This window comes from Triturus cristatus, chromosome 4_2 (genome assembly GCF_964204655.1).
Source record: "Triturus cristatus chromosome 4_2, aTriCri1.1, whole genome shotgun sequence".
In the NCBI taxonomy this organism is placed as follows: domain Eukaryota; kingdom Metazoa; phylum Chordata; class Amphibia; order Caudata; family Salamandridae; genus Triturus; species Triturus cristatus.
In genome coordinates, this window is record NC_140586.1 from 416,705,283 (window position 1) to 416,727,798 (window position 22,516).

Genomic DNA, 22,516 nt, shown 5'->3' on the forward strand with positions numbered 1-22,516 from the left:
CTGCTCAGCTCCTACCCTGAAAGTCTCGGGGTGATTCGTCAAGTGGGGGCTGAGAAAAAAGGGGGGTCCCAAAACGCGTTTTCCCCATGCATTTTCCTATAGGACCTTTAGTCGAAGGTACAGCCCGAACGGCTCAACAGAATTACATGAAATTTGGCAAAGAGGTAGTCCTCAGGTCAGGCATGTGCCTTTTGCTTAAATGGTGTAAATCCATTCAGTAGTTCCTGAGAAAATCAAAAGTAAAATCACATATATATCTGGGCGGAGCCTAACCACACATCTCATCGTGAGATCTGATTGGCTGTCAGCACTTCATCCAAGAAGTGTTGGCAGCCATCTTGGGACCAATATACATGATAGCACCTCATTAAAAAGCATTGCAGTTAATAGAAGGTTTTAAGACTTTAGTTACATTATAAATCATTTGTTGATGGTACCATACTCATTTTAGGAATTGTGGTGTGTTCTAAGGTGATTTTACCATGTGAAAAAGCCTTCTGGTGTGATATGAATCATGTTTGAGAGAAAACTATTTTCTCATGCTTTTCCCTCAGAGTTTTGGAAGGTGATCTATAAGCTAACTGAGAGCATATTTTATGTAAATTCACATAATCTTTCTCAGTCATGTGAGAATGAAGTCTGACATTCTCAGTAAAAAATGTACATCCAACAAGGGCAGAGACTGTCAGTTGATTTCTTTGTGTTCTACTGCAGCTTCCCAGAGTGTTCTAAAGAACAACTAGAGCGCTAACAGTCCTACTTATGACAAACGTATGGCACACCTGAAGCCATCTTGGTTGGAATAAAGTGGTAATTCTTAAAACATTTAATTTAAAAAGGAACAAAATGAGGGGGTTCATTTTGCCATAGAAAGTATGATTAGTGCTGCAGAAAGAAAAGTTAGGGCACATTTTGAGTGACTTCTCAAATCCTCTGCAGACTGAAACATGCACTTTCAATACCAGCAGCAGACTTCCCTGGTGAGCAGTAGCTTTACTACAGTGATCTAATGAGCAACTAGAGTGCTAACATTCAGAATTTATGGCAAATGTGTGACACATCTGAATGCCTTCTTGATGGAACCAAGTAAAAAACTGAAAGTATTTCCTACTGAGGAGACTGCAGTAAATGAGGAAATTAGGAAACTTCATAACAAAGAAATCTCCCAAAATGGCCACCAGAGACAAAAGAGCCCAAATGTAGCCCAAATATCACCCAGATGTAGCCCAAGTATAGCCCAATGACAGAATGTCCCAGAGTGTTCTAACGAACAACTAGAGCGCTAACAGTCTTACTTATGACAAAAGTATGGCACACCTGAAGCCATCTTGATTGGAATAAAGTGGTAACACTTAAAACATTTAATTTACAAAGGAACAAAATGAGCGGGTTAATTTTGCCATAGAAATTATGATTAGTTCTGCAGAAAGAAAAATTAGGGCACATTTTGACTTCTCAAATCCTCTTCTATTTCATAAACAAATTCTGACATGCAGACTGAAACATGCACTTTGAATACCAGCAGCAGACTTCCCTGGTGAGCAGTAGTTTTACTACAGTGATCTAATGAGCAACTAGAGTGCTAACATTCAGAATTTATGGCAAATGTGTGACATATCTGAATACCTTCTTGATGGAATCAAAGTAAAAAACTGAAAGCATTTCCTACTGAGGAGACTGCAGTAAATGAGGAAATTAGGAAACTTCATAACAAATAAATCTCCCAAGATGGCCACCAGACACAAAAGAGCCTAAATGCAGCACAAATATCACCCAGATGTAGCCCACATGTAGCCCAATGACAGAAGTGTGCAAAACACTTATTTTTTGTGTATTTGCAGTTTTATATAGTGCAGACTTGTCAGGTATTGGAATGCTTTACATGAGCATTGGTTACATCACACAAGATCAAATTCATTTTGGTTGTAGACATGGGGAGATTAAGTGATTTGACCACAATCACAGAATGTTGAGCTGAAGCAGAAACTCCAACCTGGTTCCCCAGTTGCAAAGTCTGCAGCTCTGGAAGTAACACCACATCCTCTCGCCAAGGTGCAACATTTAATCAAGTGGTCAACTGGATAAAAAACATAAAGATTACAAATAATTTAAAAGTTCTTTGTCGCTATTTGAAAACTCAGAAAATATGTCCTCATTTTAGTTTTTTAGAGCACTAACCATAATTTTGATGCAAATAAGACCCTCTCATATATGTAATTTCTAAAGGAAATACTCTAGGTATTACAGTTTTGATTACATCAAGATGACGTCAGGCGTTCCACACTTTTGTAATAAATATAGAATGTTAGCAATCTAGTTGTTCATTGGGATACTGTTGAGAGGCAGAGGCCAGGGGCACGGACTCTGAAAATTGAAGGCAGGTAGGAGAGTGCAGAGGCAACAATTTGACCACACTGGGCAGGCAGGAAGGGCAGTGGCAGTACAACAGACTATGGAGGGCAGTGGAAAGGGGGGCAGGGGCAACAAACCAACAATACAGGACTGGCAAGAGAGGCTGTCTCAATATAATAGACCATTGTGGGCAGAAGGAAGAGGCAGTGGTAGTACAACCATACATGCCAACAGACCCGTTTCAGCCAGGAAACGTCCAATGTTTTTCAGCTCAAATGGGCTTTATTTGATCTGTCTCCTGCCTACAATCTCCTCTTTTTCAATGTAACTCAAAGGGGAAAATCAATACCCCAGTTTTTTTTCAAAATCTCCCTCTTACCAAGTTCAAAATGTTCGCAAGTATGGTACATTGAATCATGGTAGGCAGGAGGAATTGGGGTAGGGACATGGACTCAGATAACAGAGGACAGGAGGGACATGGAGAGGTGCACCAAACTGACCCTACAGGGCAAGCATCAGGGTTTGCAGCAGCACAATACACCACACAGCGCATGCAGGACGGGAGTGCAGCTCAACAATCCATAGAAAGCAATAGGGAGGGGACAGGACCATGCACATGGACAACAGAGAACAGATGGGAAAGAGGCAATTGTAGCTAGCTGACCATAATGGACAGACAGAGGAGAAAGCTGCAGCAGAACAGACCATAAAGGGCAGGAGGGATGGATCAGTGGCATTACAATGGAACAGAGAAGCCAGGAGGGAGGGAATAGGGGGTCTGCACATGGAAACAGAGGGCTGGGGGCAAGGTGGCAGGGCAGGAGCAGCAAGATGACCATGGAGGTCAGGCAGGATGGGCACTAGAAACAAGACACACCATGGAGAGCAACAATGAGACTATGGTGGCATACACACAGACCATGGAGGGAAGGTGGGAGGGGGTCAGGGGCAGCTAGCTGACCACACAGGGAAGGTGGGAGGGGCCATGGCAGCACAGAAGACCATGCATGGCAAGCGGGAGGGTTAGTGGCAGCACAATGGCTATGATGGGCAAGAAGGAGGGTGCAGGGGCATGCACAAAGGACCATGGAGGATAGAAGGGAGGGTCAGGACCTGGGCACAGACAAGAGAGTTCAGGGGAAGGGGCCTCACAACAGACCACGTAGGGCAGGCAGGAGGAGCAGTTGCAGCACAACAGATCAGGGAGGGCAGAAGGGTGTGGCAGTAAAATGGACCATGGAGGACAGGAGGAAGGGGATAGGGGCATGTGGACAGGCAGCATGGAGGTGGCAGGGACAGGTTACAGTCATCTGACAATGCTAGGCAGGTGGGAGGGGAGTGGCAGCTCAACAGAACACTCAGAGTAGATAGGAGTGGCAGGTCCATGGAACATAGTGGGCAAAAAGGATGGAGCAGGGGCATGCACAAAGACAGGGCAGGGGGAAGGAGAATAGGGGCATCAAGCTAAGCACAGAGGCTAAGCAGGAGGTCAATGATGGGCCATAGAATTGGGCAATGGAGGGCAGGAGGAGTGGACTGGTACATCATGCTAAATGGAGGGCAGTGGCAGCACATCAGACCATGCATGGCAGGAGGGAGGAGGCTAGTCCATGGATTCAGACAACAGAGGATAGGGAGGAGGTGGATGGTGCAGCAAGCTAACTGTTCAGAGAAGGTGGGTATTAGGAACTTTAATGTTTTTAAAATGTGTGTCTGTGCGAACTACTTAAAATATGAACAAGTATGCAGCATAATCTCACTTTTATTCAGGAAGAAGACGACGTTTGTGACTGACTCCGGGCTCACTTGGCAGAAACACCCCCTGACCCTCCACCCCCATCGCAAAATGTAATGCCCGTGAAAAGGGTAGGTGGACGCAGTGTTATATAGAACATAGTCCTGAGAGCACGATTGAAAATGAAAACTAGATCTAGTATATGGTATAAACTATGCACCAAAAAGTGTGATATAAGATGAACCGGGGCGTGAAATATAATATGCAATACATTATGCGCAATGACAGATTCATTGGAGAGCGCGAGACAGCACAGGCACTAGCGCGTGCTATGCGATATGCGCCTTGGAGTGTAATATGCACAGGGCAGTGTTGTGTAACATAACTAGTCTCTAAAGTTGTAATATAAAATATGTGCTGGGGAGTGTAACGTTGCATATGCACTGTGACAAAGATATGGATCCCAGATTGTAATATGTATGGCATAGCGCTGTGCGTTATAACATACACATCGAGGAAGGCACGTTAGATGGGGCAATATAACCCGTGCGAAGGCAAGTGTGGCATGACATATTCACGGGGTGGTGTTACAGTGCACATGGGCTAGAGAGTGTCATAGCATTCGCACTAGCTGGTGGAATACAACACAGAGGTGTGAGGCAATCGGCGGGCACTGGTGGGTGTAAAACAGCATTGGGCTCAGCCAGGAGCACGCTGTGACTCTCAAGTGAGGTTCATCTACTTTCCAGAGAGTAAAATAAAAAGTATTACACATCCGGCGGTGGATGTGTTTTTTATTAACCGTGAGGGGGGTTTCTTGCATAGTTTGGTCAAATTTTTGTCGAATCCCCTTTGAATGGCTTGGTGTGCGTGTATATTAAATGTGCCCGTCAATAGCTACCCATGTTTGTATAAATAAACGACAAGGGTGTCTACTTGGAGAGTACCCACCGGCGGGGGCGCCGGGATTAGGCACGGTAGGGCGTCAGACACGTCAGAGCTTCACTAGCGGTGTAAATACATTCCATGTGGATTCATTCTATGCATAGTCGCCTTTTAATGAATATCATGCAAATCGTCATGGTGATAGGTACATACGGTTTGTCCAGCATGTCCTAGGTGTTTCTATTTATATATATATTTTTAAAATAATAAAAAACAAAGGCCGGCCCCGGGGGATGGGGTCCCCTGAGCCATAAGTGGCCTGAGGAGGGGGGCAATGCAGCCCCCTCCTAAAGAATTTAAATTTAAAAAAGGCCATGACCCGGGGGTTGGGGTCCCCGGGGCGGATTAAGGCCTCGGGAGGGCCAAATTTATTTTTTTCAACAAAAAAAATTAGGGTGCAGGCCCTGAGGGATGGGGTCCCCAGGGCCAGTAAATTAGAAAAAGAAGGGGGGCCACACAGCCCTCCTTCTTAGAAAAATAAAATAAGTGAAAGTCCGGCATCGCGCTGGAGGCCACGCCCCCTCCTTGCAGCACTCTGCAAACGCGCCCCCTGGCCAGTTGTAAGTTGGGGAATTAATTCCCCTTCAATACTGAGGGTCCCTGAGGGCCAACTAGCCCAACAGGTATCTCCAGTGTGTGCCAGGGAGCTGCGTTGCAGACAGGTGTTCTGAGGCCACGCCCCTTTTTACACCTCTATGCAACACAGCTCTGTGGCGCTTACTGGAGGTACCTAGTGGGCTAGTTTGACCCTAGGGACCCTTAGGATTCAAGGGGACTTAATCTCTCAACTTAGAACGGCCACAGGGCGCGTTTACACAGTGGTGAAGGGAGGGGACGGTGCCTGAGGTGACGTGTGCAAACACGCCCTGTGGCGCGTTTTAAATTGGGGAAATAATTCCCTTTCAATCCTGAGGGACCCTGGGGGCCAACTAGCCCACCAGGTGCTTCCAGTAAGTGCCACTACTCTGCGTTGCAGAGAGGTGGTGCAGGCCATGCCCCTTTTTACACCTCTCTGCAATGGCGCTTACTGGACGTACCTAGTGGGCTATTTTACCCCTAGGGATCCTCAGGATTCAAGGGGACTTAATCTCCCAACTTAAAAAACAGCCACAGGGCATGTTTACACAGTGGGGAAGGAAGGGGACGGGGCCTGGGGTAACGTGTGCAAACACGCCCTATGGCGCGTTTTAAGTTGGGGAAATAATTCCCCTTCAATCCTGAGGGCCCCTGGGGGCTAACTAGCCCACCAGGTGCTTCCAGTAAGCGCCACTGAGCTGCGTTGCAGAGAGGTGGTCCAGGCCGTGCCACTTTTTACACCTCTCTGCAACGCAGCTCTGTGGCGCATACTGGAGGTACCTAGTGGGCTAGTTGGACCCTAGGCACCCTCAGGATTCAAATTAACTTAATCTCCAACTAAAAACGGCCACAGGGCGTGTTTACACAGTGGTGAAGGGAGGGGACGGGGCCTGAGTTAACGTGTGCAAACAAGCCCTGTGGCGCGTTTTAAGTTGGGGAAATAATTCCCCTTCAATCCTGAGGGCCCCTGGGGGCTAACTAGCCCACCAGGTGCTTCCAGTAAGCGCCACTGAGCTGCATTGCAGAGAGGTGGTCCAGGCCGTGCCACTTTTTACACCTCTCTGCAACGCAGCTCTGTGGCGCATACTGGAGGTACCTAGTGGGCTAGTTGGACCCTAGGGACCCTCAGGATTCAAATGAACTTAATCTCCCAACTAAAAACGGCCACAGGGCGTGTTTACACAGTTGTGAAGGGAGGGTACGGGGCCTGAGTTAACGTGTGCAAACAAGCCCTTTGGCGCGTTTTAAGTTGGGGAAATAATTCCCCTTCAATCCTAAGGGACCCTGGGGGCCAACTAGCCCACCAGGTGCTTCCAGTAAGCACCACTCCGCTGCGTTGCAGAGAGGTGTCTAGGCCGCGCCCCTTTTTACATCTCTCTGCAACGCAGCTCTGTGGCGCTTACTGGAGGTACCTAGTGGTCTAGTTGGACCCTAGGGACCCTCAGGATTCAAGGGGACTTAATCTCCCAACTTAAAACGGCCACAGGGCGTGTTTACACAGTGGGGAAGTGAGGGGACGGGGCCTGAGGTGACGTGTGCAAACACGCCCTGTGGCGCGTTTTAAGAGGTAGTTTTAATCCCCTGCCCTATTATATACTAGGGGCTTACAGAGGAGGTCATGCTGATCACAGGGGGACTCCAACGCATAGTGTTCCCTAGTGTATGTAGGTGTTTTCACTGTATTCTGAGTGTCTTTTAACATAGCACTGGCTCTAGGACTGGTTAGTCAGACTCAGTTACCACCAGTATCCATCTGAAAAAGTTGAGGGTACAGGATGATTTTGCAACAAGGCTTCTTTCTGCTCTTCTGTTTGTTCTTTCTGCACGTTATCCTTCTTCCTGCACTTTTCTTCATCTTTGAGGACTTCTTTTTAAGTTCAAAAGATTTTTATTAAAGAATAAAGGTGTCGGTACATAAGAAAAACCTAAAAACATAACAGCAATATGAGAGGTAGAATAGACATGTCTGTGGAAATAAACATGAGATTAAGAAATATTGAGGCTATATAACATAAAGCAATGCTAAAGATAATATGCAGTACAATGGATTATAAAAAATGCAAAGGAACAAAAAGGTCAATCAAGGAGGTTTAGAGACCTCTTGCTGAAAAGGAGGCAAATGAGATGAACGCTTAGCACAAATATCAAGGTACAAGGTCACAGGAAGCCAAAGATCATGTTGTTTTTTAGCCAGACTGAGGGGATAAACAAAGACAGTATCTAGCCTGTGATTATGACAAACATTGTACCACCATGCTCTGAAAGAAATGTTAGCAAAATTTTTCCAATTACCAGTAATTTGCTGGAATGCAACAGCTAGCAGCAAGTCAACAATTTGCACATTAAAATCAAGATCCACCCAACAGGGAGAGAGACTTCCTAAAAAAATATTGACAAAGGAAAAGGGAAATGCAGTATGAAATATGGCATTCATTTGAGCCCAAACTTGTTTCCAAAAGTTGTGCACAGCAGTGCAAGAAAAAAGCATGTGAAAGAGAGTAGCCTTGGGTGTCAAGCAAGACCAACAAAGGTCAGGGGTTGAAGGAAACCTCTTATTCAACATGTGGGGTGAGAAGAGAAGCCTGTTAAAGATTAAAAAAAGGGTTTGTATGAGGGAAGCAGCCCTGGATGATTTACGAATTTTGATCCACAATTTATCCCAAAGAGAGGTGGACCAAGAGATGTCAAAATCAGACTCCCATTGTTCCTCTACCGTGGATTTTGGCCTAGGTGTGAGAGTCTTGTGAAATGAGTGGTAAATTGAGGAGGCTGTGGGGCGAGTACGCAGCAAGGAATGGAGATGCAAAGTAGGATTGGAAGGACCGGACTGGGTAGGAGAGTTGGAAAGTTGGGCATAGGTGGACATAACTGCATCCTTAAGCGTGAGGTACTTACGGGCAAAGGAATGAGGGAGATTAAAATTTTGGCGAAGAACGGAGAAAGGTAAGAAAACAGAGCCAGAAAAGAGGTGGGATACCCACATCAGACCTTTTTGTCTCCAAGATTTCCAGTAAAAGGGCTTGTGATTAATGAGGATGCTATTATTATACCAAATGGTGGTGTTAAGGAATTCGGCTACAGAGGAAGGAGGGTTCGGGGAAGTGGAAAGAAGAAGTTTGGTAGTGAATTTATGGATGGGAGTGGAAGTAAACTGGGGTTTACGGGAGAAAGAGAGATATTCAGCGAAAGTGAAGGGAGATAAAGAGAGACGTTCAATAACAAGCCAAAGGGGGGGAGATTCAGCAGGATCTCGCAACCAAAGGGAGGCTTGTCGCAGAAGGAATGCTTTATGATAAGTGGGAAAATCCGGGAAATTTACCCCACCCTCTGATTTGGGAAGTCGTAGTCTGAACAGGGACAGACGCGCTTTTTTGCCGGACCAGAGGAAAGAAGAGAGAATAGTGTTGATTTTCCTAAAAAATTTAGCTGGAATAGGAATTGGAATATTGGAGATAGTGTAAAGTACTATTGGGGATAGCATCATTTTAATCGTGTCAAGGCGACCCCACCAGGAAAGGTAAAGCGGGTGCCATCTAGAAGTGAGGTCAGACAATTTCTGGGTACACTTGTTAAGGCATAACGAGACAGTATCGGGAAGGGAGGGGGTGATGTGTAAACCAAGATACTTGATATGCGAGGGACTCCAAGTAAAATTGGACGCAGCAAAATCATGTTTGAAGGTACATTTTGTAAGGGGTAGAATTTCACATTTGTCGTTATTCAACTTATAAACAGAAATTTGGGAATATTCATGAACTTCAGTTAGAAATGCAGGAATGGAAGTGGCGGGGTTGGACATAAAGAGTAGGATATCATCTGCATAAGCAGCAAGTTTGATGTTAGTTTGAGAGATTCGGAAACCATGTAAATTAGGATTTTGGCGGAGTTTTGAGAGAAAGGGTTCTAAGGCCAGATTAAAAAGGAAGGGAGAAAGGGGACAACCCTGACGGACTCCTCTACCTAAGTTGAAGAAAGAAGGGACTAGGCCATTAGCGCAGACCGCCGCTCTGGGACTGGAATATAGGAATGAAACAAAGGAAATAAAATTAGGACCAAACCCAAACCATCTAAGGGCAGAAAAAAGGAAAGTCCACTCTACTCTGTCAAACGCTTTTTCTGCGTCCAGAGTAATTGCCGCTAACGAATCTTGGAATCGTGGGGATTTGGACAGGACATTGAACAAAAGTCTAGTATTGTCTGTGATGAAACGGCCTTTAACAAATCCAGATTGTTCCGGGCCCAGCAACTCAGGAAGAAAGGGGTCTAGTCTTATGGCAAGGGATTTAGCGTATATCTTGTAATCAATGTTGACTAAAGAGATTGGTCTATAATTCTTGCAATGTTGAGTGTCTTTTCCTTCTTTGGGATAATACATATATGGGCGTCTGAAAAAGTGCCAGAGGAAGTGCCACTAAGAATAAAAGAATCAATAAGAGAGTGTAATCTGGGTAGTAGTAATTTAGAAAATTGCAAATAAAATTCAACTGTAAATCCGTCTGGACCTGGGGCTTTGTCATTCTTAAATGATTGAAGTGCAGTGTGTAGTTCGGTACTAGAGATGGGCGTTTCAAGAATGGATAAGTCAACAGGAAAATTGGGGGGAGCCTGAATGTTGGAGAAAAAGGTAGCAAGGGATTGGGCAGTAGGGTGAGTTTCAGATGAGTAAAGCGTGGAATAAAAACGGGAAAATTCCTCTAAAATATCAACATCTGTGCGTCATAAAACGGAATTAACATCATAAACAGATTCAATGTTCAGTTTGTGTTGCTTGACTTTTAAATAATTGGCTAAAACCTTCCCCGCTTTATTCTTATCGCCATAAAATTTTGAGCTAGATTTCAGCAAATATAACGAAGCATCTTCAGTGAATTGTTTGTTAAATTGCATCTTAGCTTCAATAAGAGTAGTCAAACTTTCCTGCGAATGGGAGGTATAAAAAGAATGCTCCATTTTTTTAATCGAGAGGAGAAGGTCACTAGTACGCTTGCGAGCAGTTTTACGTTTCCTAGCCACATGATCAATGATGAAACCTCTGGCTGCAGCCTTATAAGCGTCCCAAATGGCATGCTTGGGCACATTGGGTGTGTCATTGATGGTAAAAAATTCTGTAGTAAATTCAACAAAGGAGGTGGTGAATTTGGGATCAAGAAGGAGGGTATTATTAAAGCGCCATCTTTTTGGCCCGGTGGACTTGGGTAAGATATCAATGTTAACCAGTACAGGGGCGTGGTCAGAGAACAAGATGGGGCCAATATCGGCGTGAGTGAGGGACTGAGAGATATGATGGGAAAGAAAAATGTAATCAATGCGGGACTGTGATTGGTGGGATGGGGAGTAAAAGGTGAACTCTTTAGTAGTAGGATTGCATAAACGCCAGGCATCAATGAGTTTGTGCTGGGATATTGCTTGAACAAACAATTTATGAGACTTGTTAGGGATATAAGATGCTTTGGAATGCCTATCAAAAAAGGGATCGAGGGGTAGATTGCAATCTCCTGCCATAATAAAATTGTCATCAACGTATTCAGAAATGCGAGAAGCCATTGTGCGCCAAAAGACGGGGTCACCGCCCGTAGGTGCGTATATGTTGAGAAGGGAAATGGGAATACCCTTCGAGGAAAGTTTGACATACAACCATCTACCCTCGGGATCTGACTCAGAAGTCAAGAGCGAATGAGAGAGAGATTTGCGAATTAACACAGCCAAACCATTCCTTTTACCATCCCCAGGAGCAGAGAAAACATCACCTACCCAACCCCTCTTGAGCTTAGCAGCTTCAATATCAGACAAATGGGTTTCTTGCAAGAAGGCAATGTCTACATTCAACTTGGCTAAATGAGAAATAATTTTTTGCCTCTTAATAGGAGAGTGTAGACCTTTAACGTTCCAAGATACAATACGTACTGACATTAAGGGTAATTAAAAAAGTAATGCAAAGAAAAATTAAAACAATGAGAAAGAGCCTCGCGAGGAATAAGAACATAGGAAAAAGAAAGAAAGAAAGAAGAATAGGGAAGAAATGGAATGGACAAGAGAAAGAAAAATAAGAGAAGACTAAGGGATATCATAAAGATAGAGGAAAGCCAAAGTGTTGCTGAGATCAGTGAAATGATTAAATAAGGTCCATAGAAATTGATAAGTAGGGTCCAATGAAAGAGGAGAAAGAGCATGCGCAGAGAAAGCAATAAACAAGCAAGATATGAGAGAGGACGACCACGAGGAGAGGAACGTAAGTATAAGTCAAAGGAGAAGTGAAGTGACAGGGGGATAGAATGCATAAAGAGAAAGACGCATGTCCACGAGAGCCAATAAGCAATGAGAAGAAAGGATGAAACAGAAAGAGAAGAAGAAAAAGGTCGCGAAAAGGGTACAGACACCAGTAAACCTGAAAACATGAAAGGAAAAAACAAAGTCAGAAGAAACAGAACAAGAACAGACTTGTCAAATAGGGTATGAAGAATACTTACAAGGGGTAACTTAGGGAGGATACGATCAGGAACAAAGACAAGTCTTTGAGGACTTCTGTTGCTTCTTTCTGCATTTCTTTTTTTTCTTTCTGTGCGTTTTTTCTTCTTTCTTCACATGTCCTATCTCTGTAGGCATAGTTAGAAATTAGCATTTAAAAAACATTTGAAATTCACTGAAAAAACCATAGGTTTCAGGCACGTTATAGTTAGGAATTAGCATTTAAAAAACCTTAGAAATTCACTGAAAAAACCATAGGTTAAAGGGGCGTTATAGTTAGCTGAACTTTTTACTCGTACAAAACCATTAAAATTCCCCCGTTATAGTTAGTTCAGCTAACTATAACTCGTGCGCCCGCAATGCACTGCTGATGACGTCACATATTACATCACTCATGACATGGTCAGTAACATCACTCATGACATCACTCATGACATCTCAAATAACATCACTAATGACATCACTGATGACATCATCCTTGTGATAGAGTGGCAGACCTCCTCTTCCCCTAATATAACCTTTGATACACACATTCAAAAATAGAAACTACAATGTTCAAAACAATGGACATACCAATACCAGTTACAACAACGTATTCTGTAATTCTAAGATCCACATACACATCCACTCATTCACCAACAGTCCTATACAGTCACTCATACATGTACTCACTCATCATATGTACTCACACACCTATACATCCTGTTACACAACGCCACTCATCCATAGAGTTACTCACACACATAGTCACTCATGCTAATAAAGAATCAAACATCCATTTACTTGCATATACAGTTATACACACACCATCACACTTACTTCTACAGAAACTTACACATACTTAGTCTTTTAAACAATCACTTATAGAAACACATACTTATTCATACAGGAACTCTTTCAATCTCTCACTCTCACATATACTCACTTATATACATCAATAGTCACATATACTAGTTTAAAACATATATAGTTACTCATAAAGACACTATTGAGACAGTCTATCACTCACTAACACACCATTGCACACACTCATCCACCCATACAGTCCTGCACACATGCTGTCTTCAACACATACAAACAGTGAGTCACTCATTCATGCACCTATGCACTACGTAATACCCCCCACCGAACCATACAGACACTCAGACTCTCATACTAATACTCAAAAAACCAACTAATAACCTATATAGACACTCATGTAGCTACTCACCAACCCATGCAGCCACTTATAAACAAAGTGAGAGACTGATACAGATATTTACACATTTAAACATTACTCACTAAGCCATGTATTCACTAAGATACACTTAATCAGTCAGTTATACAATCAATTTTTCAAAAACAAATCATCCATTTAGACACTTATATACCCATTTATTCTTCCATCGACCTTGAGATGTACATATATAAAACATATGTAATTTTCAGAAAAACACAGATTCACTGGATGATGTAATCAGTGATGTCATGAGTGATGTCACTGACCATGTCATGAGTGATGTAATATGTGACGTCATCAGCAGTGCATTGCGGGCGCGCGAGTTATAGTTAGCTGAACTAACTATAACGGGGGAATTTCAATGGTTTTGTACGAGTGAAAAGTCCAGCAAACTATAACGCCCCTGAAACCTATGTTTTTTCAGTGAATATATATATATATAAAACCAATGCCCACTCAGGAAAAAGAATGAGCCCGACATGTGCTAGGGCAACACCAGGATTTATTCCAATGTAGATGGAGGCACAAGGCATGAAAAAGTCCCAAATGTTCTGGAAACGCCAGGCAGACGCGTTTCAGCATTCTTGCTTTCTTCAGTGCCGGTTTAAGTTTCCACGCAGAGTCTCTGGCTTGGGGATCTGTTAAGAGTCCTGTAACGCTCTCATTGGCCCTTTGTTTTGTTCCGCCCCCTGCTAGCAGCTGTATTGCATCCTGAATTCCAAATTGGGACCGGAGGCATGCTGGTCAATGGAGTCGAAGCGGCAACACGTACAGTGAGGGGCGGACGAACACCAAGTGGTGTGTCTCGTAGACCTTCAGTTCTCTGATCCCAACTTCGGCGATGTAATAGCTGGAACCCGGTGTTGCTCCTGCAGTAAAATACTGCATCCTCTCTCCCCATATGTGGCACATCAGAGCGAATGCTGATAAGTCGCTTGGGGGGTGACACGCTGTATTAATATACGAAACATCCAAAAGGTGCTGGCTCGCGTGTCATGCCAGACCGAGAGCCGATAGCCGGTGCCTGCGTTACCGGCAAAACATACAAAACCAATGCCCACTCAGGAAAAAGAATGAGCCCGACATGTGCTGGGGCAACACCAGGATTTATTCCAATGTAGAATGAGGCACAAGGCATGCAAAAGTCCCAAATGTTCTGGAAACGCCAGGCAGACACGTTTCAGCATTCCTGCTTTCTTCAGTGCCGGTTTAAGTTTCCACGCAGAGTCTCTGGCTTGGGGATCTGTTAAGAGTCCTGTAATGCTCTCATTGGCTCTTTGTTTTGTTCCGCCACCTGCTAACAGCTATAGTGCATCTTGAATTCCAAATTGGGACCAGAGGCATGCTGGTCAATGGAGTCCAAGCGGCAACCTGTACAGTGAGAGGCTGACGAACACCAAGTGGTGTGTCTTCTAGACCTTCAGTTCTCTGATCCCAACTTCGGCGATGTAATAGCTGGAACCCGGTGTTGCCCCTGCAGTAAAATACTGCATCCTCTCTCCCCATATGCGGCACATCAGAGCGAATGCTGATTAAGTCGCTTGGTGGGGTGACACGCTGTATTAATATACGAAACATCCAAAAGGTGCTGGCTCGCGTGTCACGCCAGACCGAGAGGGCATGCCAGTATATATACAAAAATATATATATAGATACATATATTGTAGGTACATATATATAGAGTTAAGAATACTATTGTGTCAGTTCATCCTGTCAGCATGTTATACCAAGACTTTACTTTGCTTAAAACGAAAATTACTTGTAAAGGTGTTATTTTTAAGCATTCTTTGTCACCCCATCTTTGGAGAACATTACTCTCTATTAAAAAAAAAAAATACCCTGCAATAATGTCTTCCTGTGCTGTGGGAACGAAGGCAAACCCTCAGGCAGGGAAATGCCCAGGATATAAAAGACACAATAGTCATGACAGGGGAGGCGGCAGATCAGTGTCGCTGGAACACCAGCTTCAAGCACAAGTCTTCTCTACTCTGTCGTCATAACAGTGGGGAACTATTTTTACTGTTCTGAGTTCAGAGTACGTTAAATATTTAGCGAAAGTGGCCTTCTAGGACAGCCATAAACAACAGAAGTATCAATACAGCGCGCACTTACGACTGCGTACAATTATTTTTGCCACACCTGTGAAGAACACTAGTTAATATGTTGACAACACCGTCGAAATTGTTTTTAGATCTTTTATCGGAGTTTGGTTACTCAGGAAACATTTCTAGATTCATTCCAGCATTTTATCTGGTGTTTCTATAGATATATATTCTGTCGCTTTGGGCTAAGGATTTTTTCTGAATCTATTGCTCATTATACACCCAGTAGTTGCTGTTTTGCTAAGGGCTCAGTACAGAAACCAGCGGCTCTGTAACCTGTCACAGAGAAACAAAAGCCCCAGGTCCTATTGTAATAGGACTTATCATATTACAGACAACACATTAGAAATGTAACACAATACTAATGCAACAGTTGCCATGTTCACCTTTTCTTCTTAATGTTTTCCCATACATAGATAAGCAGAAGTCGTTTAGAAATTAGTCAACCTGTAGCTGTCTATTATATGCTAATAATGCATAGTAAATAAGAACATTATCCAAAATGGAATAATCTATCAGCAAATTTTAATTTATTGATAACGGAAGACACATAAGAGTACATGCAAGGTACTAGATACAGCAAGTGCTGAATCTTTTATATTCATACTTAAACAAAAAATAAAGGTATGGTTTTTCTAAGTGCTGGAAAGGACACTGATAGAATGTGTCAAGACTTTCTGCCTCAGGCGTGTTTGGTGACTTGACAAGATCATGTGACCTGGGAAGGGCAGCATAGAAACAAGAGCATCTTTCCACTTGCTGCGTGTATTGCCCCCCCTGTCAGCTCCTGACCGGAGTATCTAAGAGCGCGCTGCATGAAGGGAAGACGTTGCAAGGTAAGAAAGAGGGCATTTTAGGGTTTATGGGCAGAGGCAAAAACACAAGATCTTTAAACAAATTAACTACATATTTGCATATTTTTAATTCAAAGTAATTCTGAAAAACAATTTAACTAAGTTAAATTATCTGGAAGTGTTGCGTAATTTAGAATGTATTTGTACCTTATAGAAATGCAGTTTTCCAACACCGGTACCCAATTCAGCAGCACCCACACATTGTCTGCTTTCTGTTCGGAGAAGTAATGTGCAGGTGGCAAGGCATTTTTTTCATTTATTTTCTCTTCCATCTGGGCTCAAAACAAATGCCAAATTTAAAGGAGCATCAGCCCTCCTTTTGTTTGAGTATGATCCCAGCTTGGGAGCTATCTAGAGCCTAACGCCTAGAGGCCAATGCACTGGGGAAACAAAGGCACACAGGTTGTTAATATTTCACATGTCCTTAAGACAAACTATGATTTGGAGCAAGGTTATTGACTTTGTGCAACCCTTATGTGTAAGAGATATGCATGTATGTAAGAATGCCAGATGTATCGGTATGCTCGAGTACTTACACGAATAACAATTTAAAGACCACTTGCTATTTTTTTTATTTAATTCTTTTATAGCACTATTCCAACTGAAGGGTGTCAGAGTGCTTTACATCTTATGCACACTTTATACATTGACAATAAAACATACAAGTGCGTATATCAATGTACAGGATGTTACGTATTACAAAGAGGGTTTCGAGCTGTAGGAATCACACATTATATTTACTAGTACGGATTAAATGCTACGAATGTATGGCTGGTAGAAAGTCATGATTTAAAACGTGATGCAGTGCTTGGTGTTGCCCTTTATTACTACCCAAAGAATCTCGTTTTAGCACCTTATAATAACAGATTGAGAAAAAACAATAGGATTGTAAACTCAGGCCTTGCTGTTTGCATGAAGGGCATTGATGCTTGTTCAGCTCGCTGTCTTATAGTCGAAGGATTGCAATTTATGAACTACAAGTAATAAAAGGGCCTTTGTGTCAAAAGCCTTGATCCACTTACCCATCTACATAACATAATAATCTGCCATATGCATGTATGTTACAGGATGTTCTTTGCAGGAGACCCATCAACCCTCTATACAAAATAAATCACAGATCCCTCCAGCTTTAACCATTTGGGGAGAGGAAGTGGTCTGTCGGCTACATTGCCGACTTTGGTGTTGGAAACCAGGGTTCAAGCCTCGGGGTCACGTCCACATCCTGTGATTCTGGGCAAATCACTTAATCTCCCCGTGCCTGAATGTGTACCATAGCCGGTGCTCATGTAAAGCGCTCCAATACCTTCTGGTCGAGTTCGCACTATATAAATCTCCAATAAAATTTTAAAAAAATAAAACCATCAGGCCATTACTATTGTTTCATGAGCTTTACTGGGCACACAAACCTCTCTGCAGCAGATGCTTTAACCCAATAAGATATTTTAAAATGCAGCCTTTGCAGCAGAACTAATTTACTTTCTTTGTGATATAATTTTAAAACAAAAAAACCTACATGTAGAAGTAGGCAGACCGACTGTTTTTCATGACTCCGCATCTTGTGACTCAACCCCCTATTTGTTGCCCACAGTTCTTCCAATTCCAGTACTGTACGTAAATAAGTTGCTTGCACAGGTGATAAAGTCGTATGTAAACCTCATGCTGATGAAAACCTCCTTAACAACAACTGCATGCAAGATAGTTAATAATTGTAATGTTCTAATTAGATGCAGCCTTCAAGTAAAGGGTTAATTTAATGTTGAATCTTAAACCGGATACATCGACTTGCAGTTTAGATGGACATGCATTAGGAATTGGCCCTTGGAAAAATCCAGCACTATTCTCATTCAGCGCGAGAGAGAATGGGGAAAACACGATAAAAGGCTCATGAATTCATGTAAACATTTGTGTTTTTTAGGTTGTCGACTTCATAGTGTGTCATTAGAACTATTTTTTTATCAAAAAGAATCCCTTGCCACTCCTCTGTATATCCAGTGACAAGATGGATGATTCAAAGGCAGGTGCGACTGGATTACCATGGCAACCAGCATCAGTCCTGCTCTTAATGTAACCAGCTTCCAAAGTGATGGGGCAATGCAATCTAACCAATGTCCTCGGGCCACCCGGCCATGAACCCCAAACCTGCAGTTTTGAAGAACAGCATTAAAGCAGTCCCTTAGTGGAGAACAAACGGTCCACTCACAGGAAAGGCAAAGCAATTTCTATATTTATGACGATTTATATCAAACTGGGCAATAATCCACCATTAATGATCAGGGGAAGAAGAAGTCATTCTCTTTCAGTAGTTTGTCTTTGGAGTAATCACAGTACCATACACTAGGTTTAACACACTACTTTTGTTAGTTCTGGGTAGCCAACCAACGGCGAGGCTAGGGCTGCGAGTGCCCGCCACGTCTGCTTTGGGGTAACCCATCTCTTTTTATTGTTAGCCAGCTCTGTCTTTTGCCATCCCAAGGCTCACTGTTGCAAATCACCTCCCATCGGGCCCCTTTTGACCACTGGGGCTGGCACCATTATCATGCACCTGATCCTGAGATTATGCTCATGTCACTGCAAAAATCACAGTTCACCTCCCTTCCTTTCTTTTCTTTAGGCCTGATTGGGTGGGTAAATAAATGATGCCTCCAATTAATGTGTCTGTTTCCTCTGGGAGCTCCTTTTAATTACTCCTTGCAATAGCCCTGATTGGCTTATTTGAAGCCCTGAGCCAATCATAGTTGTTGAGTTTAAAACCCTTCACTTGTAATTCTCACCCTTACTTCATAGCACTTCCTGCTTCCACTTCTGGTCGGGTGACCTCTTTTTGTTGTTGTGGCACTTACAACCATGCATGCACATAAGTGCACACCCAAATGAACACCCCTTCCCATTCATAGATATACTTGCAAAGCAATTATAAAGGAGCACCAACAGCTAGACTTTGATCCGCCACCTGACATGTCACATGTCATCCTTGCTGCCAGGCATCCTTTCAACCAATCCATTTATGCCAGATGTTGGCACAAATTCGGAGAATGGTGTGGCGCTTGTGATACTGATCCTTTACAAGCACAACTGTGAGGCGTTCTTTTGTATGTTTTATCTATGGCCCAGCAAGGTAGGAATGGGTAAGATTAAAAGCTACCAGTACCAGACCAAAATGGTCACTTAGCAAGAAAGGCATAAAGGACGACTTCCTTGTGGTCCATGTTGTTCAGTGGACAGCACTGAGCATGCCAAGACCTTTAAGACCACAGCAACCAAAGGAAACGTGAAACTACAGGCTGCAGCATGCTTATACTTTTGCCTGAAAAACCAAGACTGTCTAAAGTCATTCTCCTAAAATTAGGCCAGGATTTAGTTACAGGTTTCGGCATGCTAGCCATTCGGAAGTTGTACAAAACTGACAGCATATTAAAAGCAAGCAAGAAGGTGTGATTGTACCGATCTCTGGCTAAACAACAGAAATTCTACTCTGTCAGGCTGAAGAGCAGTAGCACAGTCAATAAATGAAACCCAATTAATGGGGAGGAGATGGCTATTTTGCAGGATACCATTGACAGCTTAGATATAGGGGGTGTGGCTCGAATGGAAACTGGACCTTTCCTCTATTCCTAAGGGGAGAAGGACATAGAGTGTGATTGTGCACTTTCCACTAATGGTTATTGTGGTATGAGATCTAACAGCATGTACCATCAGCAAACATTTCCAATTAATTCATACAGATTTTTACAAACAATCTGCAACTTCTGATATAATCTCGCTTGGCCAATGTTGATTTTCGTATTGTTGTAAAGACTATTAATTTATGTATATTCTTTCTCATGCCTAGTTTTCAACCAACGAAGTCAGCTACCTTTATAATTAAATGTATATTGTGCTGGACATTTAAATGAGATGTGAATGAAATTTGAGTCGATGTGTATTCTAGTTTATTTCATTATACTAGGAGGGTTCCAGATTCCACTCTACACTGTGTGCTGGAAGACGCCTATAAATAAAATATCTCCAGCAACCTCACCTCACAGCTTTTAAGTCATTAATACTCTAGGCAGTCTGCTAATTTGAGTGCCACATGGATGCTTTCAATTCTCTAATTTGGTGAACAAGAGATATGTGTTCCCTTGACTTACAAAGGTGTAATCATATCAGTTCGCATTGTTTTATTTTTGAGTGAAATGCTGACTCGTTTACAATCTTCTCTTGTAAAATCTTTTCACTTAGATATTTACTTATAGATTTAAGCAGCAGTGATAGGTTTTTACGGCATTGTAATACCCTGTAAGCCATGTTGTAATGCACTTTAGAACGTATACTATGCTGTTTTCAGTGTACTGTGTGTCATCTAGCAGGAGTGATGCAAGTTCACTTTAGTGTCATTTATGTCTAAAAGGAATCGAGTCATATTTGTCTTGTTTACTGAATTGTAATACAATTCCCCAGTTTTTCCACGAATTATTTATGTGTATCTGTGTGTTCTGTTGTGCAATAATTTTTCTGTGCGAGACAGATTTAAAGCTCCCTGTAATTTCATCATTGAAACATTAGCACTGGAGTTGAAGTGAAGAACATTTTTAGTTCATGAGAGAAAGTTAAAGTCAGAAGCTAAGGAGAAAATGAGTGAAGGCCACAGCTGTAGTCTTGATACGGGAGACCCATAAAATCCCATTATACAGGTGGATCCTGAGTAGCCCTTGCCTTTTTAGCAGTACACGTTGCCTCTCCTAGGTTTACCCTGAGAGAGGTCCCATGTTCAAGGAAGCATTAAAATGTTTACCAGTGAACCACACTTCCTTCCTCAATATGAGTGCCTGCAGCTTGAACTTTGGACCATGAGCTAACTAGTGCCCAGGTGGACCTCCAGGATTCCATATTTTGTGGTGATGGAGTTTATTTCTATTTCCGATTGTGACAGACTCCAGTCAAAAAGGCATGAAAGAAAGGGAATAGTCAAAGATATAGTATTTATATCGAAGAATGTAGATGGGAAAGGTTTTTGTAAACATATGTAGCAAAGTCACATTTAACTATTCCTTAAATTCAAATGGGGAGATGTGTGAAAGATTCTCACCGTGCATTCCTGAAATGTGTATGGTTGTAAATGGTGGGGTAGGCGTAGTTTACTACTAATGTTCTTTATTTTAAGGATGGGCTGTCTAATTTTTATACCAAGTCACAATGTGTTGTGTTCATAATGAAATGTCATAAACTTCCATTCTGCCCAGGATGAACCTACTATTAGGCCATCATTAAAAGTGGCTTCTTAAAGCTATAGAGTGGTACAGTCAGCTCCCATTGCCCTTCGGTAATACAGATCCCTGGCAACTCCATAGCCCTGTTGTTTTTCTTCCAGACATTTCGACTGCTGAAAGGTGTTCAACCAAGGGAGGAATTAGAAATAATCTGGGGAATCCAGATTTCCTAGTAATTCCTCATTTCTAGGGGGTGACATAATAAACCCAGTAACTCTGTCGCCAACCCGAGTTACCAATGTCCAAGTTGAAAGAGTTTCATTGCTTAATAACAAAATGTGTATATTCTGCAGTAAAGTTTTTGACTGTTTTGCAGTAGAAAATAATATAGTTGGAGCCACAAAACAGGTAAAGTGGGGACAGTTTTCTCTCCTGTTATTACATCACTATATAAACTGGTAGAGGCTCTCTACACCTCTACTTTTGAAGCTAGTTGCATTTATATAATTTGGCGCTAAAATATATAAGTGTAAGGAGTGCTGCAAATACAACGTGACGAAGACAACCAGGGTTTTCTGGTCATGAGAATTTGCATTAATAACGAAAGCAAATCAAATCTGCACTGTTTTTGTGTGCCTATTAAAAATCAAAGCAACCTGCTCTAGGTTTAGTTTTATGCCCAGCTAGTGGGAATTGCCACTGCTAAATAAAAACAACAGGAAAATGGCAAGCAAAAAAATCTATATCTGTCATCCCACATTATTAGTGTCTAATATATACCATTAAGGTGCTACTCAGATGCCATAAACACTCCGGAGACCTGGCACAATGGCACAATAATATTTGTGCCAGGATATTTTTGCATTGACTCTGATCTGGAAAGTGTTGATAGGCGCACCCACTATTTAAATGCAAGAGGGAACAGTAATGAAAAACAGCTTATGTATTATGTGGATGTGTTATTCACTAGAGACTTACGAACTAAAGAACAAAATATTGTGATGAGGTGGTCCCACTAGTTTATAAAAAAAGAAGAGGAGAGGAGGTGATGAAATACTTTGTCAAAGGAATGAGGACAT

General features: G+C 42.5%; 1 protein-coding gene across 1 annotated transcript in view; it reads left to right on the forward strand.

Annotated features, from left to right (window-relative positions):
• Nucleotides 1-16,126: 16,126 nt before the first annotated feature.
• The window catches only part of LOC146834492 (ferric reductase 1-like), a 329,590-nt gene continuing 323,200 nt past the window's right edge, over nucleotides 16,127-22,516 (forward strand). Inside the window, exon 1 of the mRNA XM_085600112.1 lies at nucleotides 16,127-16,230. Within this exon, the coding sequence (XP_085456238.1) occupies nucleotides 16,210-16,230 (21 nt within the window). The 5' untranslated portion in view covers nucleotides 16,127-16,209. The remainder of the gene's footprint in view (nucleotides 16,231-22,516) is intronic.